This window comes from Rhinopithecus roxellana, chromosome 15 (genome assembly GCF_007565055.1).
Source record: "Rhinopithecus roxellana isolate Shanxi Qingling chromosome 15, ASM756505v1, whole genome shotgun sequence".
Taxonomy (NCBI): Eukaryota; Metazoa; Chordata; class Mammalia; order Primates; family Cercopithecidae; genus Rhinopithecus; species Rhinopithecus roxellana.
Genome location: NC_044563.1, coordinates 60,550,927 through 60,576,425, shown reverse-complemented (window position 1 = coordinate 60,576,425; position 25,499 = coordinate 60,550,927). Strand labels below are relative to the sequence as shown.

The window sequence follows — 25,499 nt, the reverse complement described above, 5'->3', positions numbered from 1 at the left end:
TGAACATCAGTGGGGTCTAGGCTTGGAGGTTTCCGGTTGCTGCCCACGAGAGTGGGCGTCTGTCTGGTTGTACTCATTCATTCGGTGGTGTAAGGACCCCACGGTGGGCTGGCCTTTCCGGAGTCAGCGCTTTGAGACCCTGAATACTGTCTGCCCGCACTTCCTTGAGCGTCATGTGGGACTGGGCTTAGTTTGCCTTGGCTTCTCCATAAGGAAAATGGGCACCCCGAGGATTAGGGTGAGTCCGAATTTGTGAGATTTTTAAGATAGTATCTGAGAATAGGAGTCGGTTCGGTGGAGCAAAAGGTTCTTTTATTTTCCCACGTGTTCAGTGTAAAGCCAGATGAGAAAGATTGAGTTTCTGGATTACTGTAGCCATAAGAACTTTAGAAATTGTTTAAGTCAATCCCCCTACCTTACATCAGTTTTGTAGATAGGGGAAATTGAGGCCCGGAGTAACAGGCAGGATTAGTCAACGCCGGATCTTTGACAGTCTAAAAATTTTTCTACTACCTCACCCTCCCTGAATGTTTCAGTCTCCCATTATTAAGAATTCCCTATGGGAGGTCGGTGCGGCATGGACGTTAGGTAGCTAGACGTAGATGTAGTCTTCATAGCGTTTTCCATTTAGTTGCTACCGGCTCTGTTCACAGGTAAGGTGGGAAGCTTTGTTAGTGGTACCCTAACCTGGACCTCGAGAACTAAACTTAGAAGATGGTTAAAGAATGTCATCGTTGTTATGTATTGGAAACAAATCGATAAAACTACAAGCCATTATTTCCTTTTCTAAATACGAATTTTTTGACTTGTGTCAGCTGATGAGGACTCGGAGTCAGTTAGGGATTTATAACAGTACTGGAGTAGAAAGCAGGAAATTTTCATTGACAAGACTTAGAAAGCCAGGCAGGAGTCCGTTTGTAGTAGTTGTACCTTGGAACTCATGGCTCCTTTCAGGTACAGAATTCAAAGTGAAGTATTATAGTAGAATAAGGTGAGGAAAAAAATACTCCGTTTTGTAGGAAGAAGCTAACTGGAATAAAGAAAGAAAAGAGCCGTGATCATTCCCTGTGAAGGTCTTATAAATTCAAAAAGAAACTAAATTCAAGAAGAAACTCGAGTTAACTGAGTTACAGTATGTTTACCTGGTGGAGGAAGTTAGGGTATTTAAAAACCGAAACTAGAGGTTGGACAGGATAAAGGTACTGGGAAATACTTGGGTAAAATTATTATTTTTGACTCTTCAGATTTGATGAAATTGAATTAGTTGACACTTGGTTCTGTTCTTATCAGTAAGATTGTTACTTTGCTCTTGTTTAGATGACAGAGCATAAACTCAAAACTAGTAGTGCAGAAGAGAACCATAGTCTAAATAGTAAAGTGTGAACAGGTTATGTTTTCCGTGACATTTTCTCAGTTCAAGCTTCACCCTTTTCTGGGAAGCTGTTCTTGGCATTCTCTCCTCTGCAAGCTTCCATAACACTTATTTGATACTTGCATTTATAGAACATATTTTTATTTTAGCTGTTTTTTTATTAGGCTGGTAAAATATTTTCATCTTATCTTTGTTGTCCAGTTGCTTGCCATGTAGTAGGCCCTCAGTAAGTGTGTTTACTTGAATGAATAGACAAATATGGAGGAGTTATACCTAGCAGTAGTCAATAGAGAGAGGCTCCTGAAATATGGGGCCCAGATAAGATGGTTTCTGCTGTTTATGTGTTATAGGATACTTTGGTACCTGACATTTATGTGTTTATTTATTTAATGAGATAGAGTCTCACTCTATCACCCACGCTGGAGTGCAGTGGTGCAGTCTCGGTTCACAGCAGCCTCAACCTCCTGGGCTCAATCAGTCCCCCCACCTTAGCCTCCCATGTAGCTGGGACCTCAGGTGTGCGCCACCATACCCAGCTAATTTTTTTTGTATTTTTTTGGTTGAGATGGGGTTTTGCTATGTTGCCCAGGCTGGTATTGAATCCTGGGCTCAAGCCACCCCCCACCTCAGCCTCCCAAAGTGCTGAGATTACAGGCATGAGCCACTGCATCTAGCTGGTACCTGACTTTGTTTATGTCTACTAGGTTCTAGATAACTAAGAGCAAGCAGAATTTTTAAGGAACTAAAATTTACAGCTTTGAAAAAATTAGTTATTATTTTCTTGTAATATGATTTATGTGGTGGTAGTTAACCTGGAAAGTAAAGAATGATGGTACTAATGTTTAATTTCCAATAATGAGACTATACGCAGTTATGCAATTTGTTGAAAGGTTAGGGGAATAAGAAATTCAGAGATTTGACGATAAGTATTGGCCGAGCATGGTGACTCACTCCTGTAATCCTAGCACCTTGAAGGTCGAGGCAGGTGGATTGCTTGAGCCCAGAAGTTGAAGACTAGCCTGGGCAACATGGGGAAACCCTGTCTCTATGAAAAATAGAAAAATTATCCAGGTATGGTGGCTTGCACCTGTACTCCAACTACTCGGTAGGCTGAAATCAGAGAATCGCCAGAGCCCTGGAGATTGAGGCTGCAGTGCTGTGATTGCAGTTCCAACCTGGGAAACCGTGTGAGGCCCTGTCTGAAAACAAAACAAAGGCCCGGTGCGGTGGCTCACACCTGTAATCCTAGCACTTTGGGAGGCCAAGTCGGGTGGATTGCCTGAGCTCAGGAGTTTGAGACCAGCCTGGGCAACACGGTGAAACCCCATCTCTACTTAAAAAAAAAAAAAAAAAAAAAAAATACAAAAAATTCGCTGGGTGTGGCGTCATGCGCCTGTAATCCCAGCTACTCAGTAGGCTGAGGAAGGAGAATTGCTTGAACTCCCAGGGAGGTGGAGGTTGCAGTGAGCATCGGTTGCAGTGAGCTGAGATGCGCCACTGCACTCCAGCCTAGGTGACAGCGAGACTCTGACTCGAGAAAAGAAAAGAAAAGAAACAAAAAACAGTACGTATTAGAGGCAAGGGAGGTAAACATTTCCTGAGAACTTGGTGCATTCTTTTTGTTTGAAATTGACCCTAAGTATTTGGCACAGCATGGCTCTAGAGAAAGGTTTCTCAGCTTTGGAACTTTTGAGACTTTGGGCCAGATAATTATCGTGGGGCCTCTGTTGTATATTGTAGGATATTTAGCGACATTCCTACCTCTGTCCATTAGATACCCATAACACATCCTGTGCAGGTTAAAATTAGGAATGTCTGAAGAAATTGTCACAGTTGCCCTTGATTGAGACTACTACTCTAGTGAAAACTTTTCAAATATATTATTAAAATAACACTGTGGCTTGGCATTTGTTTGCATTACATTTTGTTAAAATGTCCGCGAAAACCTTTTTTTTTTTGAGACAGAGTCTCACTCTGTCGCCCAGGCTGGAGTGCAGTGGCACAATCTCAGCTCACTGCAAGCTCCGCCTCCCGGGTTCACGGCAGTCTCCTGCCTCAGCCTCCTACGTAGCTGGGACTACAGGCGCCCGCCACCACGCCTGGCTAATTTTTTGTATTTTTAGTAGAAACGGGTTTTCACCGTGTTAGCCAGGATGGTCTTGATTTCCTGACCTTGTGGTCAACCCGCCTCGGCCTCCCAAAGTGCTGGGATTACAGGCGTGAGCCACCGCGGCTGACTCCGTGAAAAACTCCTTAACTTTCTTTTTTTTTTTTCTTGAGATGGAGTTTCACTTTTGTCATCCATGCTGGAGTGCAATGGTACAATTTCGTGATCTTGGCTCACTGCAACCTCTGCCTCCTGGGTTCAAGCAGTTCTCTTGCCTCAGCCTCCCAAGTAGCTGGATGACAGGTGCGTGCCACGACGCCCAGCTAATTTTGTATTTTTAGTAGAGACAAGGTTTCACCATATTGGCCAGGCTGATCTGGAACTCCTGACCTCAAGCAATCCACCCGCTTCGGCCTTCCAAAGTGCTGGGATTACAGGCTTGAGCCACCGCGCCCGGCCTGATAGCCTTTTCAAATAATTCTGTTCTTTGACACTGCACTCAAACCTTTTTGTTTTTTTGGGACGGAGTCTTGCTCTGTCGCCCAAGCTGGAGTGCAATAGCACTATCTCAGCCTACTCCAACCTCCGCCTCCCAGGTTCAAGCGATTCTCCTGCCTCAGCCTCCTGAGTAGCTGGGACTACAGGCGTGCATCACCACGCCAGGCTAGTTTTTTGTATTTTTAGTAGAGACGAGGTTTTGCCATGTTAGGTTTGAACTCCTGGCCTCAAGTGATCTGCCCACCTTGGCCTCCCAAAGTGCTAGGATTTCAGACGTGAGCCACTGCGCCTGGCCTCATACCTTTTTGAAGGGTCATTGTAGTGTGGAATCTGAAACTGTGTCATTGAACTTTTGTAGTCTGTTGTATTAAAAATCATTGGTCTGTATCGTACTTTGAATGGATCTTTACACTTCTGTGATTTTATAACATGATGCATTCGTCATTTGGAAATACTGATTTACTGAGTTACGCAGATCTTCCTTTTTTTATTATTTTTTATTTTTTTGTTTTTGAGACAGAGTCTCACTTTGTCACCTGGGCTGGAGTGTCGTGGCACAATCTTGGCTCACTGTAACCTCTGCATTCCAGGTTCAAGCAGTTCTCATGCCTCAGCCTCCTGAGTAGCTGGGACTACAGGTGTGCACCACCACACCCAGCCAATTTTTGTATTTTTTGTAGAGACGGGGTTTCAACATGTTGGCCATGGCTTGTCTGGGACTCCTGACCTCAAGTGATCTTCCTGTCTCAGCCTCCTAAAGAGCTGGGATTACAGGCATGAGCCCCATTGGCCCAGCCCAGATCTTCCAAATGTTGACAAATTTAATTATACAATTGTTTCTGTTTCCACCAATCTCATCAAGTAAGTCTTTTTAAGAATTGAGAAGCTTACAACCTGATAGTGGTGAATACCTGTTTTTAGAATTCTAATTTTTGTATCAACTCTTTTTTTATTTTTTTAGATGGAGTCTTATTCTGTCACCTAGGCTGGAGTGCAGTGGCGTGATCTCAGCTCACTGCAACCTCGCCTCCTGGGTTCAAGCAATTCTCCTGCCTCAGCCTCCTGAGTAGCTGGGATTACAGGCGGGTTCCGCCACACGTGGCTGATTTTTGTATTTTTAGTAGAGGCAGGGTTTCATCATGTTGGTCAGGCTGGTCTTGAACTCCTGACCTCGTGATCTGCCCGCCTCGGCCTCCCAAAGTGCTGGGATTATAGGCATGAGCCACCGTGCCCGGCCTGTCTTTTTCTTTTTTTTTTTTTTTTTTTTTGAGACGAAGTCTTGTTCTTTCCCCCAGCCTGGAGTTACAATGGTGGGATCTCAGCTCACTGCAACCTCCGCCTCCCGGGTTCCCGTGATTCTCCTGTCTCCGCCTCCCAAGTAGCTGGGATTACAGGCGTTCACCACCATGCCTGGCTAATTCTTTGTATTTTTAGTAGAGACGAGGTTTCATCATGTTGGCCAGGCTGGTTTTGAACTCCTGACCTGAAGTGATCCACCCGCCTTGGCCTCCCGAAGTGCTAGGATTACAGGTGTGAGCCACCATACCCGGCCAGTACCAAATCTTTTTTTTTTTTGAGACGGAGTCTCGCTCTGTCGCCCGGGCTGGAGTGCAGTGGCCGGATCTCAGCTCACTGCAAGCTCCACCTCCCGGGTTTATGCCATTCTCCTGCCTCAGCCTCCCGAGTAGCTGGGACTACAGGCGCCCGCCACCTCGCCCGGCTAGTTTTTTTGTATTTTTTAGTAAAGATGGGGTTTCACCGTGTTAGCCAGGATGGTCTCGATCTCCTGACCTCGTGATCCGCCTGTCTCGGCCTCCCAAAGTGCTGGGATTACAGGCTTGAGCCACCGCGCCCGGCCCGTACCAAATCTTAATAGCCATAGTTTGTCAGTCATTCTTTGAAATGGTGGGCTGGGCGCAGTGGCTCACACCTGTAATCCCAGCACTTTGGGAGGCTGAGGCGGGCGGATCACGAGGTCAGGAGATCAAGACCATCCTGGCTAACACGGTGAAAACCCTGTCTCTACTAAAAATACAAAAAGTTAGCTGGGCGTGGTTGCGGGCGCCTGTAATCCCAGCTACTTGGGAGGTTGAGGCAGGAGAATGGTGTGAACCTGGGAGGCAGAGGTTGCAGTGAGCCGAGATTGCGCCCCTGCACTCCAGCCTGGGTGACAGAGCAAGACTCTGTCTCAGAAAAAAAGAAAGAAAGTGTGGGGGGGTTAAAATGGTGTTCCATGAGAAAAACAACTTCATTTAGCTTTCAGAAGTAATACAGGTGGTTTGCCCCTTGATATCCTTTGTATTTGAGTATGCAGAAGTTTTTGAGTATTTTCCAATACCGAATTAAAAGAAGTGTGCTGTAGTGTTGAGAAATAATACAACTAATAATTTTTATTGCTTCATTAAGGACCCTCTTAAGTGAAAGTGGAATTTTTGGTATTGTAAATTGTAGGGTCCAGCCCCACAGGGTTGGTGGGTTTTTCTCCCCGCGTGTGGAGGCGAAAGATTTTAGGAATAAAGACACAAGACAAAGAAAAAACAGCTGGGCCTGGGGCACCACTACCACCAAGTTGCAGAGACTGGTAGTGGCTCCGAATGCCAGACTGCGCTGATATTTATTGGATACAAGACAAAGGGGCAGGGTAAGGAGTGAGAGCCATCTCCAGTGATAGGTAGGGTCAGGTGGGTCACGTGTCCACTGGATGGTGGGGTGGGTCCTTCCCTGCCTGGCAGCCGAGGCAGAGAGGAGAGACAGAGAGACATGGCTTACGCCATTATTTCTGCATGTCAGAGACTTTCAGTACTTGCACTAATTCGCTACTGTTATCTAAAAGGCAGAGCCAGGTGTGCAGGATGGAACATGAAGGTGGACTAGGAGCATGACCACTGAAGCACAGCATCACAGGGAGACGGGTAGGCCTCCGGATAACTGCGGACGGGCCTGACTTATGTCAGACCTGCCACAAGAGGTGGAGGAGTAGAGTCTTCTCTGAACTCCTCTGGGGAAAGGGAGACTCCCTTTCCTGGTCTGCTAAGTAGCGGATGTTTTTCCTTGACACTGACGCTACCGCTAGACCACGGTCCGCCTGGCAACGGGCATCTTCCCAGACGCTGGCATTACCGCTAGACCAAGGAGCCCTCTGGTGGCCCTGTCTGGGCTTGACAGAAGGCTCGCACTCTTGTCTTCTGGTCATTTCTCACTATGTCCCCTCAGCTCTTATCTCTGTATGGCCTGGTTTTTCTTTAGTTATAATTGTAGAGCAAGGACTACTATAATATTGGAGTAAAGAATAATTGCTACAAACTAATGATTAATGATATTCATACATAATCATAATCTATTACCTGTATCTAGTATAACTATTCTTATTTTATATATTTTATTATACTAGAACAGCTCGTGCCCTCAATCTCTTGCCTCGGCACATAGGTGGCTTGCCGCCCACAGTAAATGGGTAACAGTGAAGAATTCCGTGTTAGTTCAGCACCATTTGGGTTGTTTCTTTGATTCATGCTGAGTTTCCAGCATTTTTACACACCATTGATAATTGCACCTCATCACAGAGGTCAGAACAGTAAAGAAAAAAGGCAAAATGTCTTAGTTTTATTGCGAAAATGTTTTTGATTTCATGGAACCCCTGGAAGTGTTGGGGACTTGTAGGCGTCTTTGGATCACACTTTGAGAACCACTAATTTCAAACAATATTTCACATTGGTTCATAGAGCCCTAAGCTGCTTCATAGGGCAGAGCTGATGGTGTTCTACTGTACCTACTCCCTCTTCACTTCAGCCAGAGCAGTTTCTGCTTATGTCTGTTTTATATGTCGGGTTTCATAGCTAAGAAATATTTGAAAATCATTGGTCAAGGGGAGAAGAATTGAGCACCTGATTTAGGGCTGGTCTGTTCACGAAGGGACCAGTTCATCCTCCGTAAATGTTACAGTCACTCATCACTTCACATCTTTGTTTAATTTTACTTCCTTTGACACAGAGCTTACTAGTATTTGCATGCTTAACCTTCTTGATAGGTAAATGGGGCCGGGTGCAATGGCTCATGCCTGTAATCCCAGCACTTTGGGAGTCTGAGGCAGGCGGATCACAAGATCAGGAGATCGAGACCATCCTGGCCAATATGGTGAAACCCCATCTCTACTAAAATACAAAAAATTAACCAGGTGTGGTGGTGGGTGCTTGTAGTCCCATCTTATCAGGAGGCTGAGGCAGGGAAATCGCTTGAACCCAGGAGGCAGAGGTTGCAGTGAGCCGAGATCATGCCACTGCACTCCAGCCTGTCAACAGAGCAAGACTGTGTCTCAAAAAAAAAAAAAAAAAAAAGAAAAAGAGGTAAATGGGCCTGGCACAGGGCTCACCTATAATCCCTGCTCTTTAGGAGGCCAAAGCAGGAAGATGGCTTGAGTCCAGGAGTTAGAGACGAGCCTGGGCAACATAGTGGCACATACCTGTGGTCTCAGCTACTTGGGAGGCTAAAGTGGGAGGATCACTTAAACCCAGGAGGTCCAGGCTGCAGTGAGCCATGGTCATGCCACTGCATTCCAGCCTGGGCAACAGAGTGAGACCTCGTCTCAAAACAAAAACCAAAAAGAAAACAGAAATAGGTAAATGAATTTGTAAATTAAAAAGATGGATAGTTGAGAATAAAGATGTGAGATTGATGGAAGAGATTGAGTGATCATAGTAATCTCAATATATTGTGTTTATGCAGGGATGGGATTTGTTTTTGTTTACAGTGGTGCTTTATACTTGTGCTAAGTGATCAGTGGATGACACTTAAGCGTGGAGAAATAAGAAATTATGGCATTCTAGCTAGCCATTGATGAACCAAAGTGAGAGGACATTTATTACACTTTTTAAATTATAAATACCTGTAAAATACCAGTTGAAAAACGAAACCAAATGCTGCTTTTGAGGAGCTCTAGTATGAGGCAACTTTGTGCTCCTACCAGTCTTTTGGTGTAGGCTGTACAATCCCTATTGTTCAGATGTAGAAATTGAGGTCTGAAAGATTGAATATTATGACTTACACAGTAGCAAGTGGCAGAGGAATTTTTTATTTTTTTAACTTTTTAATTTGAATTAACTTTAGATTTTAAGAGTCACAACAGTGGTAACTGACAGGATTTTTTTTGTTGTTTATTTGAGATGGAGTTTCGCTCTTGTTACCTCACTGCAATCTCTGTCTCCTGGGTTCAAGCAATTCTCCTGCCTCAGCCTCCCGAGTAGCTAGGATGAAGGCATGCGCCATCACAACCGGCTAATTATGTATTTCTAGTAGAGATGGGGTTTCTCCATGTTCCTCGGGCTGGTCTTGAACTCCCGACCTCAGGTGATCCGCCCACTTTGGGCCTCCCAAAGTGGTGGGATTACATGCATGAGCCACTGTGCCCAGCCTTATACAGTGATTCTTAATAGTTAGATATATATTCTTTCATTTTTTTTTTTTTTTTTTTTTTTTTTTTGAGACGGACTCTCGCTCTGTCGCCCAGGCTGGAGTGCAGTGGCCGGATCTCAGCTCACTGCAAGCTCCGCCTCCCGGGTTTACGCCATTCTCCTGCCTCAGCCTCCCGAGTAGCTGGGACTACAGGCGCCCGCCACTTCGCCCAGCTAGTTTTTTTTTGTATTTTTTTAAGTAGAGACGGGGTTTCACCGTGTTAGCCAGGATGGTCTCGATCTCCTGACCTCGTGATCCGCCTGCCTCGGCCTCCCAAAGTGCTGGGATTACAGGCTTGAGCCACCGTGCCAGGCCTATTCTTTCAATTTATAAATTTATTTATTTGGTTTTGGAAACAGAGTTTCACTGTTGTCACCCAGGCTGGAGTGCAGTTGCATCATCTGGGCTCACAGCAACCTCTGCCTCCCAGGTTCAAGTAATTCTCCTGCCTCAGCCTCCTGAGTAGTGTGCAGGCTAATTTTTGTATTATTAGTAGAGACAGGGTTTCACCATGTTGGCCAGGCTGGTCTCGAACTCCTGAGCTCAGGTGATCCACCAGCCTTGGCCTCCCAAAGTGCTGGGATTACAGGCGTGAGCCACCGCGCCTAGCCGAGTGATAGAGATTTAAACACAGATGTCTCACACCAAAGCTAATGTACTCTTCACTCTAAAATGATTAGGGTTATGTTAAGGGAATGGAAAAAATGCTGCTCAGTGCTGTTAGGAAGGAGCTATGTAAGATACTGTAGACTCTTTAAAATTAATTTACACCCAGTGAGCAAAGTCAAGACTTTTTTTTTTACCCAGAGCAGCAAACAGGTAAAACACTCAGGTGGCAGGTATAATAACAAATTATTGCATAGCTAAAAGCAGCTGAGTGATAGTAGTTTACGTAATCAGTGTTGGAAAGGAGGAGGCGAAGTAAAGTGTTTTATTTTTTTTAAGATGGAGTCTGACTCTGTTGCCAGGCTGAAGTGCAGTGGCCCGATCTCGGCTCACTGCAACCTCTGCCTCCTGGATTCAAGTGATTCTCCTGCCTCAGCCTCCCAAGTAGCTGGGACTAGAGGCACACACCACCATGCCCAGCTAATTTTTGTATTTTCAATAGAGACGGGGTTTCACCATGTTGGCCAGGATGGTCTCAATCTGTTGACCTCGTGATCTGCCCGCCTGAGCCTCCCAGAGTGCTAGGATTACAGACATGAGACACTGCGCCTGGCCTTTGAAGTGTTTTTATAGTAATAAAGAGTTTAAGGGTGTGCGGCAGTCTTGTGAAAGCAGGTGAGGCTTGAGCAACAATTTTTAGGAAGAAGAGATTTTTTTTTTTTTTTTTTTTTTTTTTTTTTTGAGACGGAGCCTCGCTCTGTCGCCCGTGCTGGAGTGCAGTGGCTGGTTCTCAGCTCACTGCAAGCTCCGCCTCCCGGGTTTATGCCATTCTCCTGCCTCAGCCTCTGAGTAGCTGGGACTACAGGCGCCCGCCACCTCGCCCTGCTAGTTTTTTTTGGTATTTTTTAGTAGAGACGGGGTTTCACCGTGTTAGCCAGGATGGTCTCGATCTCCTGACCTCGTGATCCGCCCGTCTCGGCCTCCCAAAGTGCTGGGATTACAGGCTTGAGCCACCGCGCCCGGCCGAAGAGATGATTTTTAGAGAGGGTATGATGTTCTTTTTTTTGTTTGAGACAGAGTGTTGCTCTGTTTTCCAGGCTGGAATGCAGTGGCGTGATCTTGACTCACTGCAACCTCCGCCTCCTGGGTTCAAGCGACTCTTGCCTCAGCCTCCCGAGTAGCTGGGATTACAGGCATGCGCCACCGCTTCTGGCTAATTTTTGTATTTTTAGTAGAGACGGGGTTTCTCCATATTGGCCAGGCAGGTCTCGAACCCCTGACCTCAGGTGATCCACCCACCTCGGCCTCCCAAAGTGCTGGGATTACAGACGTGAGCCACCGTGCCCAGCCTTATAGAGGATATGATGTTCTAACCAAGGGAATGGCTTGATCAAAGATCTATCCTAGGTAGGATATTGTAAAACAGAAGGTTCCAGATAGTTTTGTTGGGATATGTTATTAGGTTACATTATGTCTCTTCTTCCTGGAATTCCACCCAGCCTCCTTTCCCAGCCCTCTTGTCTAGGGCAAAAATTTTCATTCAGTTTGACTGTGTGTGATAATCCCTGCCTCTTAGTATTTTTGTGAAGATTAGATGAGAGGACGTATGAAAAAATGCTTTGTAAAGTGGGAAGTACTATACTAGTCCATTCATCTAACAAATATTTATTGTTTTTGCTCTTTGCTGGCTTTGATACAAAGGAGCTTAATGAAGTGAGAGGAAAAACTACTTCCCATTTGTGTCTGGAGTTAGCAGCAAATTGGAAATGTCTTGGGAAGCTTGCATATATGCGTCTTTCAGATAGTCTTAAAGTTGACAGTTGCGTGGAGTTGTTTGTTTTGTTTTGACCACATTTCAGGATAGCCACCACTTTTCTGGGTAGAAAACTGAATTTTGTTGTTGTACCCAGAGTTACAGAGATCATAAAAGTTAGATGTGTAAAGCAGTATATCAGTTTATAGAACTTCACTTTGGACAGTGTCAGAATATTTGTCCTTGATTGGACTACTGATGTGTATTATAAGGCGTACTTCTTGTATCTAAGAATCTGAATTATTAATTAGGAGATTTTTGAGCATAGAGAACAGAGTAAAATTAAGGGTAAAGTTAAAGGTCTCTTTTCTATATAACACAATTTCATTTTTCTTTTTTCTTTTAAATATACCAAAAAGAAAAACTTGCAACGGGTATAAGTCCATTCATAAAGAAAAAAAGGAGAAAGGTTAATCTTTGTTGTAAATTTCATCTTTGCCATGGGTATGCCTTATACATTATCCTTACTCCATGAAAGAGATTATTTCTGGTGACTAGAACTCACATATTTGCCAGAGAAGTGTCTTTCCCTGATAGTGCTGGATCTGTAGTGCCAAATGTTGGTTTTGTAGGTTCCCCGTTTATAGTGAATGCAAGGTCATTTCCCTTTAATTAGCAGTGTTCTTTCTCTAGGAGCTGTAGGCTCTAGATTCTAGAAGCATCGGCCATGCTAGGGTCAACAATAGCTTTGTCTTGGGCAAATAGATTCTTGTGCCTTAATTTCATCCTTGTAAAATAGAGATAAAAATACTTACATCATTGGATTCTTGGGAGGTTTACATGAGATAATTCATAAACAGCATTTAGAATAGTGCCTGGGACATAGTAAGAACTCAAATGTTATCTTGTATTTCTTCCTGGGGGAGGTTTCAGCTTGGGCCAGTTTAACATATTTGAAAGAATAAAGGCTTAAGTGTGATATGCCTTTAAACTTTAATGGGTTTATTTCTGTCTCTAGGATTACTTTTTTTTGAATGGATTTCACTACATTTTTGGAGTAAAATCCAAATGGAGTGGAAAATAGTTAATGCAAGTATCTGTATTATCTAGTTCTGTTATTTGTTTGTTGAGACAGAGTCTCTCTGTGTTGCCTAGACTGTACTGCAGTGGCATGATCTCAACTAACTGCAACCTCTGCTTCCTGAGTTCAAGCGATTCTCCTGCCTCAGCCACCCGAGTAGCTGGGATCACAGGTGTGCACCACTGCTATCAGCTGAGTTGTGTATTTTTAGTAGAGACGGGATTTTGCCATGTTGGCCAAGCTGGTCTCAAACTCTTGGCCTCAAGTGATCTGCCCACCTTGGCCTCCCAAAGTGCTGGAATTACAGGCGGTGAGCCACTGCATCCAGCCTTATTGTTAATAGAGGAAGTAAAATGCTACATGTTCTTTCTCTGATTGTGTCAGTAGTCACAAACTGAAAACCCACGGGAACCAGGCAGTTGATGTAAATGAGTGATATTGGGTGGGTATTGTGGCATGCTGTCACAGAAGAGAGGTAAATAGAGGGAATTGCTACTAAGCTCCAGCCTGTCATTGCCATGAAGTGATTACAGTCATAGTTAGGTTAATTATCAGGTTTTTCACGAGAAGCCAAAAATCCCTCGTCATTTTTTGGCCATAACCTTATTTTATTTTTTTATTTTGTTCATTTGTATTTTTTGAGACGGAGGCTCACTCTGTTGCCCAGGCTGGAGTGCAGTGGCACGATCTCAGCTCATTGCAAGCTCTACCTCCAGGGTTCAAGGAATTCTCCTGTCTCAGCCTCCTGAGTAGCTGGGACTACAGGTGCCACCAACATGCCCGACTAGTTTTTGTATTTTTAGTAGAGACAGGGTTTCACCATGTTGGCCAGGCTGGTCTCAAATTCCTGGCCTCAGGTGATCTGCCTGCCTCTGCCTCTCAGAGTGTTGGAATTACAGGCATGAGCCACTGCACCCGGCCAAGGGTGTGCTTTAGAGTAACTTGAACTTTTTCTGAATGCAAATGTCTATACCCCAGCCCTAGACATTTTGGTTCAGTATTTCTAGAATGGAGCCTGGCAATTTGTATTTTTGTTTGTTTGCTTGCTTGCTGGAGTGCGGTGGCACCATTCGTAGCTTGCTGCAGGCCTGAACTGGGCTACAGTGATTCACTAGCTTCAACCTCACTAGTAGCTGGTGCTGCATACAGGTATGCACCACCATGCCTCGTTTGTATTTTATTTTATTTTTTTAATAGAGACAGAGTCTTGCTGTGTTGTCCAAGCTGGTCTGGCTTTAAGCAGATCTTCCTGCCTCAACTTCCCAAAGCATTGGGATCTACAGATGTGAGCCACTGTAACCGGCCAGAGTTTGTATTTTGAAAAGCTTGCCGCCTAATTCTGATGTGGCCCTGTAGAACCACTGGTTTTAGTGAGCTTTGTTTAATCAAAGGAGTTACTCAATTTTTGGATATTGAGATAAATAACTATTTAATTTTTTTTCCTAGGGAATTTTAGGAGAGAGAATATTTCTGTAAAGCATCATTTATTTAAGGAACAGCCTTATCTTTTTCAATGTTGCACAAAATGTTGGGGTATTAGAGCGACTAGAAGTGTTAGTGGGACACTAGAATTTGGGGAAGACCTCAAAATGTAGTATTTAATTCTATTATATGAACATGACGTGAGTTTCCTAGAAGAAAAGACTACATACATTGTGTGGCTATAATAGAAAAATCATCATACCTGTCACAAAATCCAGATAAGCATGATTGGCTGTTTTCAGAGTTTTTATACTGAAAGTAGTTTACTTATTAACCTATTGTCTACTGGCAGATAAGAGGTAGCAGGCATCTAAATTTAAGGAAAATTTATGGAGGGGGGAAGCTCTTTGCGTAAACCATACAGCTATTTTTATTCAGGTGGGGGTAATCAAACTTTTCTTTGTAGTCATTCTTGGAACAGTTTGGTCCAGTTCATTAAATAACCAGGTGCATAGTTTGGATACAGGAGTGAAATAATTTATATGAGGTGAGGGTTTTTGTTTTTGTTTTTGAGACAGAGTTTCGCTCTTGTCACCCATGCTGGAGTACAGTGGTGCAATCTCAGCTTACTGCAACCTCTGCCTTCCAGGTTCAAGCAGTTCTCCTGCCTCAGCCTCCCAAGTAGCTGGGATTACAGGCATGCACCACCTCACCTGGCTAATTTTTTTTTTTTTTTTTTTTTTTTTTTTTTTGAGATGGAGTCTCGCTTTGTCACCCAGGCTGGAGTGCGGTGGCCAGATCTCGGCTCACTGCAAGCTCCGTCTCCCAGGTTCACGCCATTCTCCTACCTCAGCCTCCCGAGTAGCTGGGACTACAGGCGCCACCACCTGGCCCGGCTAGTTTTTTTTGTATTTTTTAGTAGAGATGGGGTTTCACCGTGTTAGCCAGGATGGGATTAGAGTTTGAGCCACTGTGCCTGGCCAGAGGTGAGGGATTTTCATCACAGGTTTTCTGTAATCTTAGAAGTAGAAGATAGATAAGTAGGGGACCATAGAGAATAGTCTTAAAACGTAATCTCCAAGAGAATGTCAGGGTACCAGAATCTCTAGGATTTAGAGATAGAAGGCAGGGCATGCATAATTTGAATAACATTTACTATTATCATGTTTTATATACCTCGAAGATAGGGAAAAATAAACTTTGTAATGCAAACTATGGAAAATAAAGTCTTGGCCGGGTGCGGTGGCTCGTGCCTGTAATCCCAGCACTTTGGGAGGCCCAGGTGGGTGGACCACTTGAGATGAGGAGTTTAAGACCAGCCTGGCCAACATGGTGAAGCCCTGTCTCTACTAAAAATACAAATAATTAGACACATGCCTGTAATCCCAGTTACTCTGAGACTGAGGCTAGAGAATAACTTGAACCCAGGAGGAGGAGGTTGCAGTGAGCCACTGCATACCATTCCATTTCAAAAAGAAAACCTGACAAAAATGTTAGCTTTTTAGGTGGTTGGGGTAGCAGACTGTGGTTATAATTTTTTGATGGGTATGATTCATAACCTCCTAGGTGGATCATGTAAACATCTTGCCTCGTAGACCTGAAATACTTACTGATTAAAAAGGGGACTTAGGTTAAAAAAAAAAAAAAAGGTTGAAAACATTATTTTAAATGGATGGTTAATGTTGGGATCTGAAGTTTAACCTCAAATTATGAAGTTTAACCTTACTGTTCGGCTCAGGAACGTTGTAGATTAAAGATCATTTTACAAGGTTTATTTTATTATACAGTTTGAGGATATTGAATGAGAGTATATACGATAGTTTGAATAGGCCTAAGTTTGTGGAATGATAGATTTTCTAAAACAATTACATTCCATTTTGTGCTCTTTAAGAAAGAGTGATAATGTTTTCTTCTTCCCAGATTTCTGAAACAAAGACTCATTTTGAAGATGTTTAACAAATCATTTGGAACACCCTTTGGGGGTGGCACAGGTGGCTTTGGCACAACTTCAACATTTGGACAGAGTAAGTTTTTAAAAAGGATTAAAGGGGGAAACCTTAATTACTCTCTTCTTACTAAGAACAAATCCACTCTGATAAGCTTTAGGTGGGAATTTTATTTATACTTTCGTATTTACAGCAAAGTCATCTTGAAAAAATAACTAGGGTAAGATCTCTTTAACAGTTTTTAAGAAAGTAGAAATAAATTCTAAGTTTTCATGGCCTTCCTCTGATCATCAGTAGAAGATACCTAAAATATTTGCATTATTTTGGTTAACAGAAAGTTATAATTTGTTACTGATTTTCAGACCAGAAAATAATTCTTTTAATGTTGAAGTCTAAAATGCAGTTATGAAATAACTGCCCTGGAATTTACCCTGTGAACATGATGTGACATTCAGATGTCACAGAAATGTTAAAATGTGGAAGTGTCTAATCCCCATCAACCCTGCTGAAATCTAACTCCCTTCCTACCCAGTATTGTATATGACTGATGTCTTATACAATATCGTATATGACTAATTGCCTGTAGCAATCCTTATTTACATTTAAACTTTTTTTGGAGGTATTTTGTTGTTGTTGTTGTTGTTGTTGTTGTTTTTACCAGAAAGCCCCCCCAAAAAAAATTTTTTTTTCCAGTAAAAACCGGAAACCCTGCTAGACAAATTCTAAAAGAACTGTGACACTTTGTTAAAAATGTTTATACTCATCCAAGGCTGGAAAGAATGGTATAATGAACTCTCATGTACTTATATCCCAACTTTAACAATCAGCATTTTCCCAGTCTTGTTTTTATCTCTTTCTTTCCAGGGGGAGGAGAGCATCTTAACAGAATATTTTAAATCCCAGAAACTTTCTCTACTTGATGAAATTTATTTATTTTTATTTTTTGAGATAGGATCCTGCACTGTCACTGAGGCTGGAGTGCATTGGCAGTATCATGGTTCTCTACAGCCTCAACCTCCCAGACCCAAGCAATCCTCATACCTCAGCCTCCTAAGTAACTGGGACCACAGTTGCACACCACCATGCCTGGCTCATTTTTCTCAGCTCGCTGTAACCTCCACCTCCTGGGTTCAAGCAGTTCTCCTGCTTAAGCCTGCTAAAGCGCGAGGGGATTACAAGCATAAGCCACGGCACTGGGCTAAGGATTCTTTAAGAAGCATAACAAGCCTCTATCATACCTAATAAAATTAATAATAATTAATAATAGAGGAAGTTTTTTTTTTTTTTGAGGTGGAGTCTCACTCTGTCACCCAGGATGGAGTGCAGTGACGCGATCTCGGCTCACTGCAAGTTCTGCCTCCTGGGTTCAAGCAATTCTCCTGCCTCAGCCTCCCGAGTAGCTGGGACTATAGGCGCCCACCACCAGGCCCGGCTAATTTTTTTTTTTTTTTTTTGTATTTTAAGTAGAGACGAGGTTTCACCATGTTAACCAGGATGATCTCGATCTCCTGACCTCGTGATCCGCTCACGTTGGCCTCCCAAAGTACTGAGGTTACAGGCGTGAGCCACCGCACCTGGCAAGGAAGTTTTCTTAAGTGGCTCCTGACCTCCTTTTTAGAGAACTCTAGATCCACATCTGTGGTTTTTAACTAGAAGTGCCCGTCACAGTCACCTTTGGAAGTTTTATTCAAAATACATATCTCTTTTTTTTTTTTTTTTTTTTGAGACGGAGTCTCGCTTTGTTGCCCAGGCTGGAGTGCTGTGGCCAGATCTCAGCTCACTGCAAGCTCCGCCTCCCTGGTTCACGCCATTCTCCTGCCTCAGCCTCCCGAGTAGCTGGGACTACAGGCGCCCGCCACCTCGCCCGGCTAATTTTTCATATTTTTTAGTAGAGACGGGGTTTCACCGTGTTAGCCAGGATGGTCTCGATCTCCTGACCTCGTGATCCGCCCGTCTCGGCCTCCCAAAGTGCTGGGATTACAGGCTTGAGCCACCGCGCCCGGCCCTCAAAATACATATCTCATAAAAAATTACAGAATTAGAATTTCTGGAGTTGAAACCTGGACGTGTGTATTTTGAAAAAGCTTCCCAAGTTGTTCTGATGTGTTCCCCTGATGAAAGACCATTTATCTCAGTGACTATGGAGTGTCACTAATTTTTTTGAATTTTTAGTAGAGGCGGGATTTCACCATGTTCGTCAGGCTGGTCTTGAACTCCTGACCTCAAATGATTCGTCCGCCTTGGCCTCCCAAAATGCTGGGATTACAGGTGTGAGCCACTGCGCCTGGCCAGCACTTTTCTTTTTATTTTTTTAACCTGTGAACATCTGTAACTTTTATTGAAAAGTCACTCCTTTTGTCTTCAAATTTTCATACTTACCCTGGGGACAATGAATAAAATGTCTGTGGCTTGGTTTTTACTCTGTAATTCACACTCTGATGGGAGTTTGAAAAAATGTTTCTTTTTTTTTTTTTTTTTTTTTTTTTGAGAAGGAGTCTTGCTCTGTCGCCCAGGCTGGAGTGCAGTGGCCGGATCTCAGCTCACTGCAAGCTCCGCCTCCCGGGTTTAGGCCATTCTCCTGCCTCAGCCTCCCGAGTAGCTGGGACTACAGGCGCCCACCACCTCGCCCGGCTAGTTTTTTGTATTTTTAGTAGAGACGGGGTTTCACCGTGTTAGCCAGGATGGTCTCGATCTCCTGACCTCGTGATCCACCCGTCTCAGCCTCCCAAAGTGCTGGGATTACAGGCTTGAGCCACCGCGCCCGGCCGAAAAAATGTTTTCAATTAGACTAGTAGTTCAAATTCAGAAGTTTAAGAAATATTAAAACACCTTTTCATTTGGTCATCTTATGTAGATTTTATTCTAAATTCTAATTTAATCTGGATTTTGCTTTTGCAGATACTGGCTTTGGCACTACTAGTGGAGGGGCATTTGGAACATCTGCATTTGGTTCTAGCAACAATACTGGAGGCCTCTTTGGAAATTCACAGACTAAACCAGGTAAGGTCTTAATTTGTGATATAACTGGTTTGTTTGTAGCTGGTATAGGCATTGACTTAGCGGCTCTGATCTACTTAACTTCTTCCCTCCTTCTCCATCTCCTCAGGAGGATTATTTGGAACCAGTTCATTTAGCCAGCCAGCTACCTCCACAAGCACTGGCTTTGGGTTTGGTACATCAACAGGAACAGCAAATACCTTGTTTGGAACTGCAAGCACAGGGACCAGTCTTTTCTCATCCCAAAACAATGCCTTTGCACAAAATAAACCAACTGGCTTTGGGAGTAAGTAGGATATTGCTGGAGCTCTGCATCTAATAATTTGGTTTGCTTATTGAATGTGTTGTCTTTTCTTCTTTTTTTCTATGTTCATCTACTTTCTTTTCCCGCTAATTGGCAAAAATATGGGAAGAGGAGAAACTTCAATATGTACTGAAAAGGTTAATAGGCTGAAAAGGAAGACAGCATGTACATCTCTATAAGGATAGAAATTTGAAGTACTGTTACTTAAGGGATATGCAGAGGAAGAGCTTCCTGATGTAGAATGGCCAGAGAAAGGATGAAAAGCCAGGTCAGAGTAGTGTAGTTCATGTTAAGATGGGAGAATTTCAAGGAGGAATATGTTATAGTCAGCCGTATTGTGCTGCAGAGGCACCTTCTTGTCTCTGTTTTATATTTGGCATGAAGAGATTAGAGCAAGAATGACATATTGGACATGACATGGTTACTCCTCCATTCTTTGTCCATGGCAGATGTTTTTATTTGATGGCTTTTTTCACTTTAAGTCCAAACATGTCTTGGGGATACTTCTCCACACAGCACTATACTTTGAGGCAACCACTGCTAGTTCATCAGGTATGCCTTATCAAATGATGCCATTCCTGGCACAAGAGTATAGAAGAATGAATAGTTAGCCAGCCATGAGTATTTTCCAGAGAGAAAGTTGTTTGTATAACATTGAAATATTTAACCATAACAATATGTAATGCAGTCTAAAGTAGTAATTCAAAAGAAATGTGCCTATTTGCTTTAAACTATATATTAAGACATGTTTTAGAAAGAAGTAGTAGCAGTTTGCCAGTGAGAAATCATAGTACTCTTTAACCTGCTAATTAGGATGTTACTAATTCTAAATATTGGCAATGCATTTCTATTGCTTAGTGACATTTCTGGCACCATATGTATAACCTCTTTTTTTTTTTTTTTTTTTTTTTGAGATGGAGTCTCGATCTGTTACCCAGACTGGAGTGCGGTGGCATGATCTCTGCTCACCACTGCAACCTCTGCCTCCCCGGTTCAAGTGAGTCTCTTGCCTCAGCTTCCCGAGTAGTTGGGACTTACAGGTGCCCGCTGTCATGCCTAGCTAATTTTTGTATTTTTAGTAGAGATGGGGTTTCACCATATTGACCAGGGTGGTCTCAAATTCCTGACCCTCGTGTTCCATCCGCCTTGGCCTCCCAAAGTGCTGGGATTACAGGCGTGAGCCACCGCACCTGGCATAACTTCTTTAGAAGTAGTGTCTCTGAAACTTTCAGCAATATATTCCTTAGCAACAATTAAATTCATTTATGTGTAATTTTTTTTTAAACTCAGCTTTTTGGAAACGTGAAGTAATCCAAGGATTTGCTATTTCTTTATGAGTTTCTGTAAAGTAATTGACAGTGACTGCTAATTTTTCTGAAATTTTGGGGGGTGAAATTTTCCATTAACCTATATTTGATTTCTCTAATAGGACCACTTGTATATTCTAAAGTTTTCGGTTATGTGTAGGTATATGTCATAATGTATGTAAATAAAATACTGTGACCACTCTTGAAGTCTGTGACAAGATGTTTTCAGAAAGACAAGTTTATTCAGCATTTAATTAAACAAGAAAAGGAGAAATGAGATAAAATTTATGATGAAACAAAGTATTTCTTTTAAGTTGTCTTCCAAGTGTGACCCTAGGTCTTTATGGACACTTACCTGACCAAAGGATTCAGATTTTGTTTCACTTGAAAGTTGTGAGCTTGGAAGTATGTATTTTTCTGTATAAAATTTCTGTTTGGGCCAGGCGCGGTGGCTCATGCCTGTAATCCCAGCACTTTGGGAGGCAAAGGTGGGTGGATCACGAGGTCAGGAAATCGAGACCGTCCTGGCTAACTACAGTGAAACCTTGTCTCTACTGAAAAAAAAAAAAATACAAAAAATTAGCTGGGCGTGGTGGCGGGCTAACCAGTAGTAGTCCCAGCTACTCAGGAGGCTGAGGCAGGAGAATGGCGTCAACCCGGGAGGCGGAGGTCCAGCCTGGGCTACACAGCGAGACTCGGTCTCAAAAAAAAAAAAAGGAAAAAAAAAAAGAAATTTCTATTTGAATATATTTGCTTGGGAGACTTGAAAGGTAAAATATTTCAGGATGTGAGACCAGGCGCAGTGACTCACACCTATAATCCCAGCACTTTAGGAGGCCGAGGTGGGAGGATTGCTTGAGCCCAGCAATTTGAGACTAGCCTGAGCAGCATGGCAAGAGGCAGTCTCTACAAAAATTAAAAAAAAAAAATTAGCTGAGAGTGGCGGCACATGCCTGTGGTCCCAGCTACTTGGGAGACTGAGGCAGGAGTATTGCTTGAGCCTGTGAGGTCAAGGCTGCAGTGAGCTGTGATTGCACCACTACACTCCATCCTAGGAGACAGAGCAAGACCCTGTCTTTAAAAAAAAAAAAAAATTGAGAATGTGAAAAAGTACTGTGGCGCTAGTGCCATAGCCCAATTCCAAGGCATCTTATAGATTCTTAAATTTCTTACTGTTATCGTCTCATTTTTCTTATTCTTAGATTTTGGAACCAGTACTAGCAGTGGAGGACTCTTTGGAACCACAAATACCACCTCTAATCCTTTTGGCAGCACATCTGGCTCCCTCTTTGGGCCAAGTAGTTTTACAGCTGCTCCTACTGGGACTACTATTAAATTTAACGTATGTATTTTCTTCCAATCTTTGTGGAATGTTTTTTCCCGCATGTGTATATTTCTTTGCAGGATGAATAGTAAAATTGCTTCTCATCCAGCTTAGCTTGACACTTCCTGAACAATGTGTTAAAAACAACATCTATAAATAGTTGTATAGTAGACAGGGAAACTTGTGAAATGCAAATCTAGATTATGATGTATATTTGAATTAGGCTCATCCCAATCAAATGTGTATTCATAAAATTTTATAATAAGCTGGTATAAGATAGAATTTGAATTTACTTTGTTAAAAATTTGCTTCTGAATGGTCAGCTGTTGGTTTGGTTTGGTTTAGTTTGGTTTGTTTTGTTTTGTTTTAAGACGGAGTTTCACTCTTGTTGCTCAGGCTGGAGGGCGGTGGTGTGATCTCAGCTCACTGTAGCCTCCACCTCCTGGGTTCAAGTGATTCTCCTGCCTTTGCCTCCCGAGTAGCTGGGATTACAGGAGTCCACCTCCATACCCAGCTAATATTTTTGTAGTTTTAGTAGAGATGGCGTTTCACCGTGGTGGCCAGGCTGGTCTTGAACTCCAGACCTCGGGTGATCTGCCCACCTCTGCCTCCCAAAGTGTTGGAATTACAGGCGTGAGCCACCATGCCCGGCCTGGTCAGCTATCCTTTACGGAAATAAAGAATAGGGGGCAAATAAGAGTAACTCATCAACATTCTGTACCAGATTAAAAATACAGGTTTTGTTGATGAAGTGGCTAAATGGGGCCATAAAGTTTTTTTGTATGAGGGGTTGGGTGGAGGGCTAGAGTGGAGGATTTTGTTTACAGAAACATATGGAATACCACTTGATGTAAATGTTTGGGGGATTCTTAGGGTACGCTGAAAGTGCAGTTAGCCTAATGGAAATCTTTGGCAGAAATAAAACTTGTTAAAATATACTCCAGAAAATGAAGAATTTCTCAGGTAAATTGGTTAATTCATAGTACTAAATTTACAACCCTGATTTTAAAGTTAAAATATAAACAATAGTGAAAAATACTGTGTAATACCTTTTGTAAAGCACAGTAGTTGAGAAAACTGGCAGTACAAGCAGGAATCATTAGTTTTATTTATTGTAAACTATACTTTTTCCTTGTAAGGTTATCGGGGAAAAACAGGTTTCCATATTTCTTTTTTTTTTTTTCTGAAGACAGACTGGAGTGTAGCGATGCAATCTTGGCTCACTGCAACCTCCGCCTCTTGGGTTCAAGTGATTCTCCTGCCTCAGCCTCCCAAGTAGCTGGGATTACAGGCACCCACCCAAGTTAATTGTTGTATTTTTAGTAGAGATAGGGTTTCACCATGTTGGCCAGGCTGGTCTTGAACTCCTGACCTCAAGTGATCCACCCACCTCGGCCTCCCAAAGTGCTGGGACTGCAGGCGTGAGCCACTGCGCCCGGTGGGTTTCCGTATTTTTGTTGTTGTTGTTGCTGTTTTTTGAGATGGAGTCTCACTCTGTTGCCCAGGCCAGAGTGCAGTGGCGCAGTCTTGACCCACTGCAACCTCCACTTTCCGAATTCAAACGGTTCTCCTGCCTCAGCCTCCTGAGTAGCTGGGACTACAGGTGCGTGCCAGCCTGGCTAATTTGTTGTTTTTTATTTTTTATTTTTTAGTAGAAACGGGGTTTCACCATATTGGCCAGGCTGGTCTCAAACTCCTGACCCTGTGATCCACCCACCTCGGCCTCCCTGAGTGCTAGGATTACAGGCATGAGCCACCGTGCCCGGCCCTCTGTATTTTTTTAATGCAACATTACAGGACAGAATAGAAAGGAGAACTTAGATATAGAGGTTTAAATGTATATATTGGGTAAAACTTTCCTTGTGCATAATATTACATGTATTTTAGCATGTAATTGGATGGCTTAGGTTATGGGATTAATCCTTGGGTTTGTGATTACTTTGTTACTAACATTGATTTATTCAGATAATCTTCATGTGGGGAGAGATCAGAAATGCAGTATATTTAATCAAGCGCCCTTGAAACCATCTCAGTATAAAAGACCTGGGAGGACTAGTTTTAGAGTTCAGTGGTTGAGAAATTGTGTCTGAGAGAGTAGGAATATAAAACTTGGACCTACAAATTTGCATTTATTTCTTTGCAGCCTCCAACTGGTACAGATACTATGGTCAAAGCTGGAGTTAGCACTAACATAAGTACCAAGCACCAGTGTATTACTGCTATGAAAGAATATGAAAGCAAGTCACTAGAGGTCAGTAAAATACAATACAGAATGTCAGTCTAACCTTTTTGATTCTACTGGAATGCAGCTTTTAAAAATGGTTTTGATTATCTTTAGGATAGAGGGGTTCAGTTTGGGTTTATGTAAAAAATTAGCAACCAAATTATTTTTAAAAATCAAGTATTATTTCTAGGTATCTACTTGTTTAGGCAGGGATAATATTCAGGGATATGAGAAGGTATAGCACCCCAATGGTCTTTTTTTTTTCTTTTTTTTGAGCTTTTTTGCCTAGGCTGGAATGCAGTGACACAATCACAGCTCACTGTAGTCTCAGCTTCCCAGGCTCCATGTCCTTAGCCTCTTAAATAGCTGGGACTGCAGGCATGTGCCCCACGCCCAGCTAATGTTTAAAAATTTTTTTGTAGAGATGAGGTCTTACTATGTTGCTCAGGCCGGTCTCAAACTCCTGAGCTCAAGTGATCTTTCTTCCTCGGCCTCCCAGTGTGCTGGGATAACAGGCATGAGCCCCTGAGCCCGGTCTAATCGTCTGTTCTGATTGGATGTTGCTTCTGTTACACTGGGCAATGTGTATGCATGCATATGAAGTTGTTTTTAGTAAAATTATGCAAAGTCATACAGCTTAATAAAAGTTTTTCTTCTTTTTTTTTGAGCCAGTGTCTCACTCCGTCACCCAGGCTGGAGTGCAGTGGCGCATCTTGGCTCACTATGACCTCTGTCTCCCAGGTTCAAGCAATTCTTGTACCTCAGCCTCCCTAGTAGCTTGGATTACAGGTGTGGGCCACCACACCCAGCGAAATTTTTTTTTTTTTTTTGAAACGGAGTCTTGCTCTATTGCCTAGGCTGGAGTGCAGTGGCGTGATCTCAGCTCACTATAAACGCTGCCTCCTGGATTTAAGCAGTCTCCTGCCTCAGTCTCCGGAGTAGCTGGGATTGCAGCTGCACGCCACTATGCCCGGCTAATTTTTGATTTTTTTGTAGAGACGGGATTTTGCTGTGTTGGCCAGGCTGTTCTTGAACCCTGGCCTTGTGATCCGTCTGCCTCGGCCTCCCAAAATGCTGGGATTACAGGCATGAGCTGCAGCGCCCAGCCAC

At 43.1% G+C, this 25,499-nt stretch overlaps 1 protein-coding gene and 1 non-coding gene across 6 annotated transcripts in view; one reads left to right on the top strand and one right to left on the bottom strand.

The window, feature by feature from the left end:
• NUP98 (nucleoporin 98) overlaps positions 1 to 25,499 on the top strand; it is a 131,670-nt gene that overhangs the window by 615 nt on the left and 105,556 nt on the right. For all 5 annotated transcript variants that reach the window (XM_010366936.2, XM_030917492.1, XM_030917491.1 and 2 more), the window contains exons 2-6: positions 16,208 to 16,311; positions 19,132 to 19,233; positions 19,340 to 19,516; positions 22,044 to 22,183; positions 24,309 to 24,416. In XM_010366936.2, the coding sequence (XP_010365238.1) occupies positions 16,236 to 16,311; positions 19,132 to 19,233; positions 19,340 to 19,516; positions 22,044 to 22,183; positions 24,309 to 24,416 (603 nt within the window). In that variant the 5' untranslated portion in view covers positions 16,208 to 16,235. The remainder of the gene's footprint in view (positions 1 to 16,207; positions 16,312 to 19,131; positions 19,234 to 19,339; positions 19,517 to 22,043; positions 22,184 to 24,308; positions 24,417 to 25,499) is intronic.
• On the bottom strand, positions 16,917 to 16,975 carry LOC115893737. The gene has a single exon (XR_004053793.1). It is a non-coding gene; the product is annotated as a U7 small nuclear RNA (small nuclear RNA).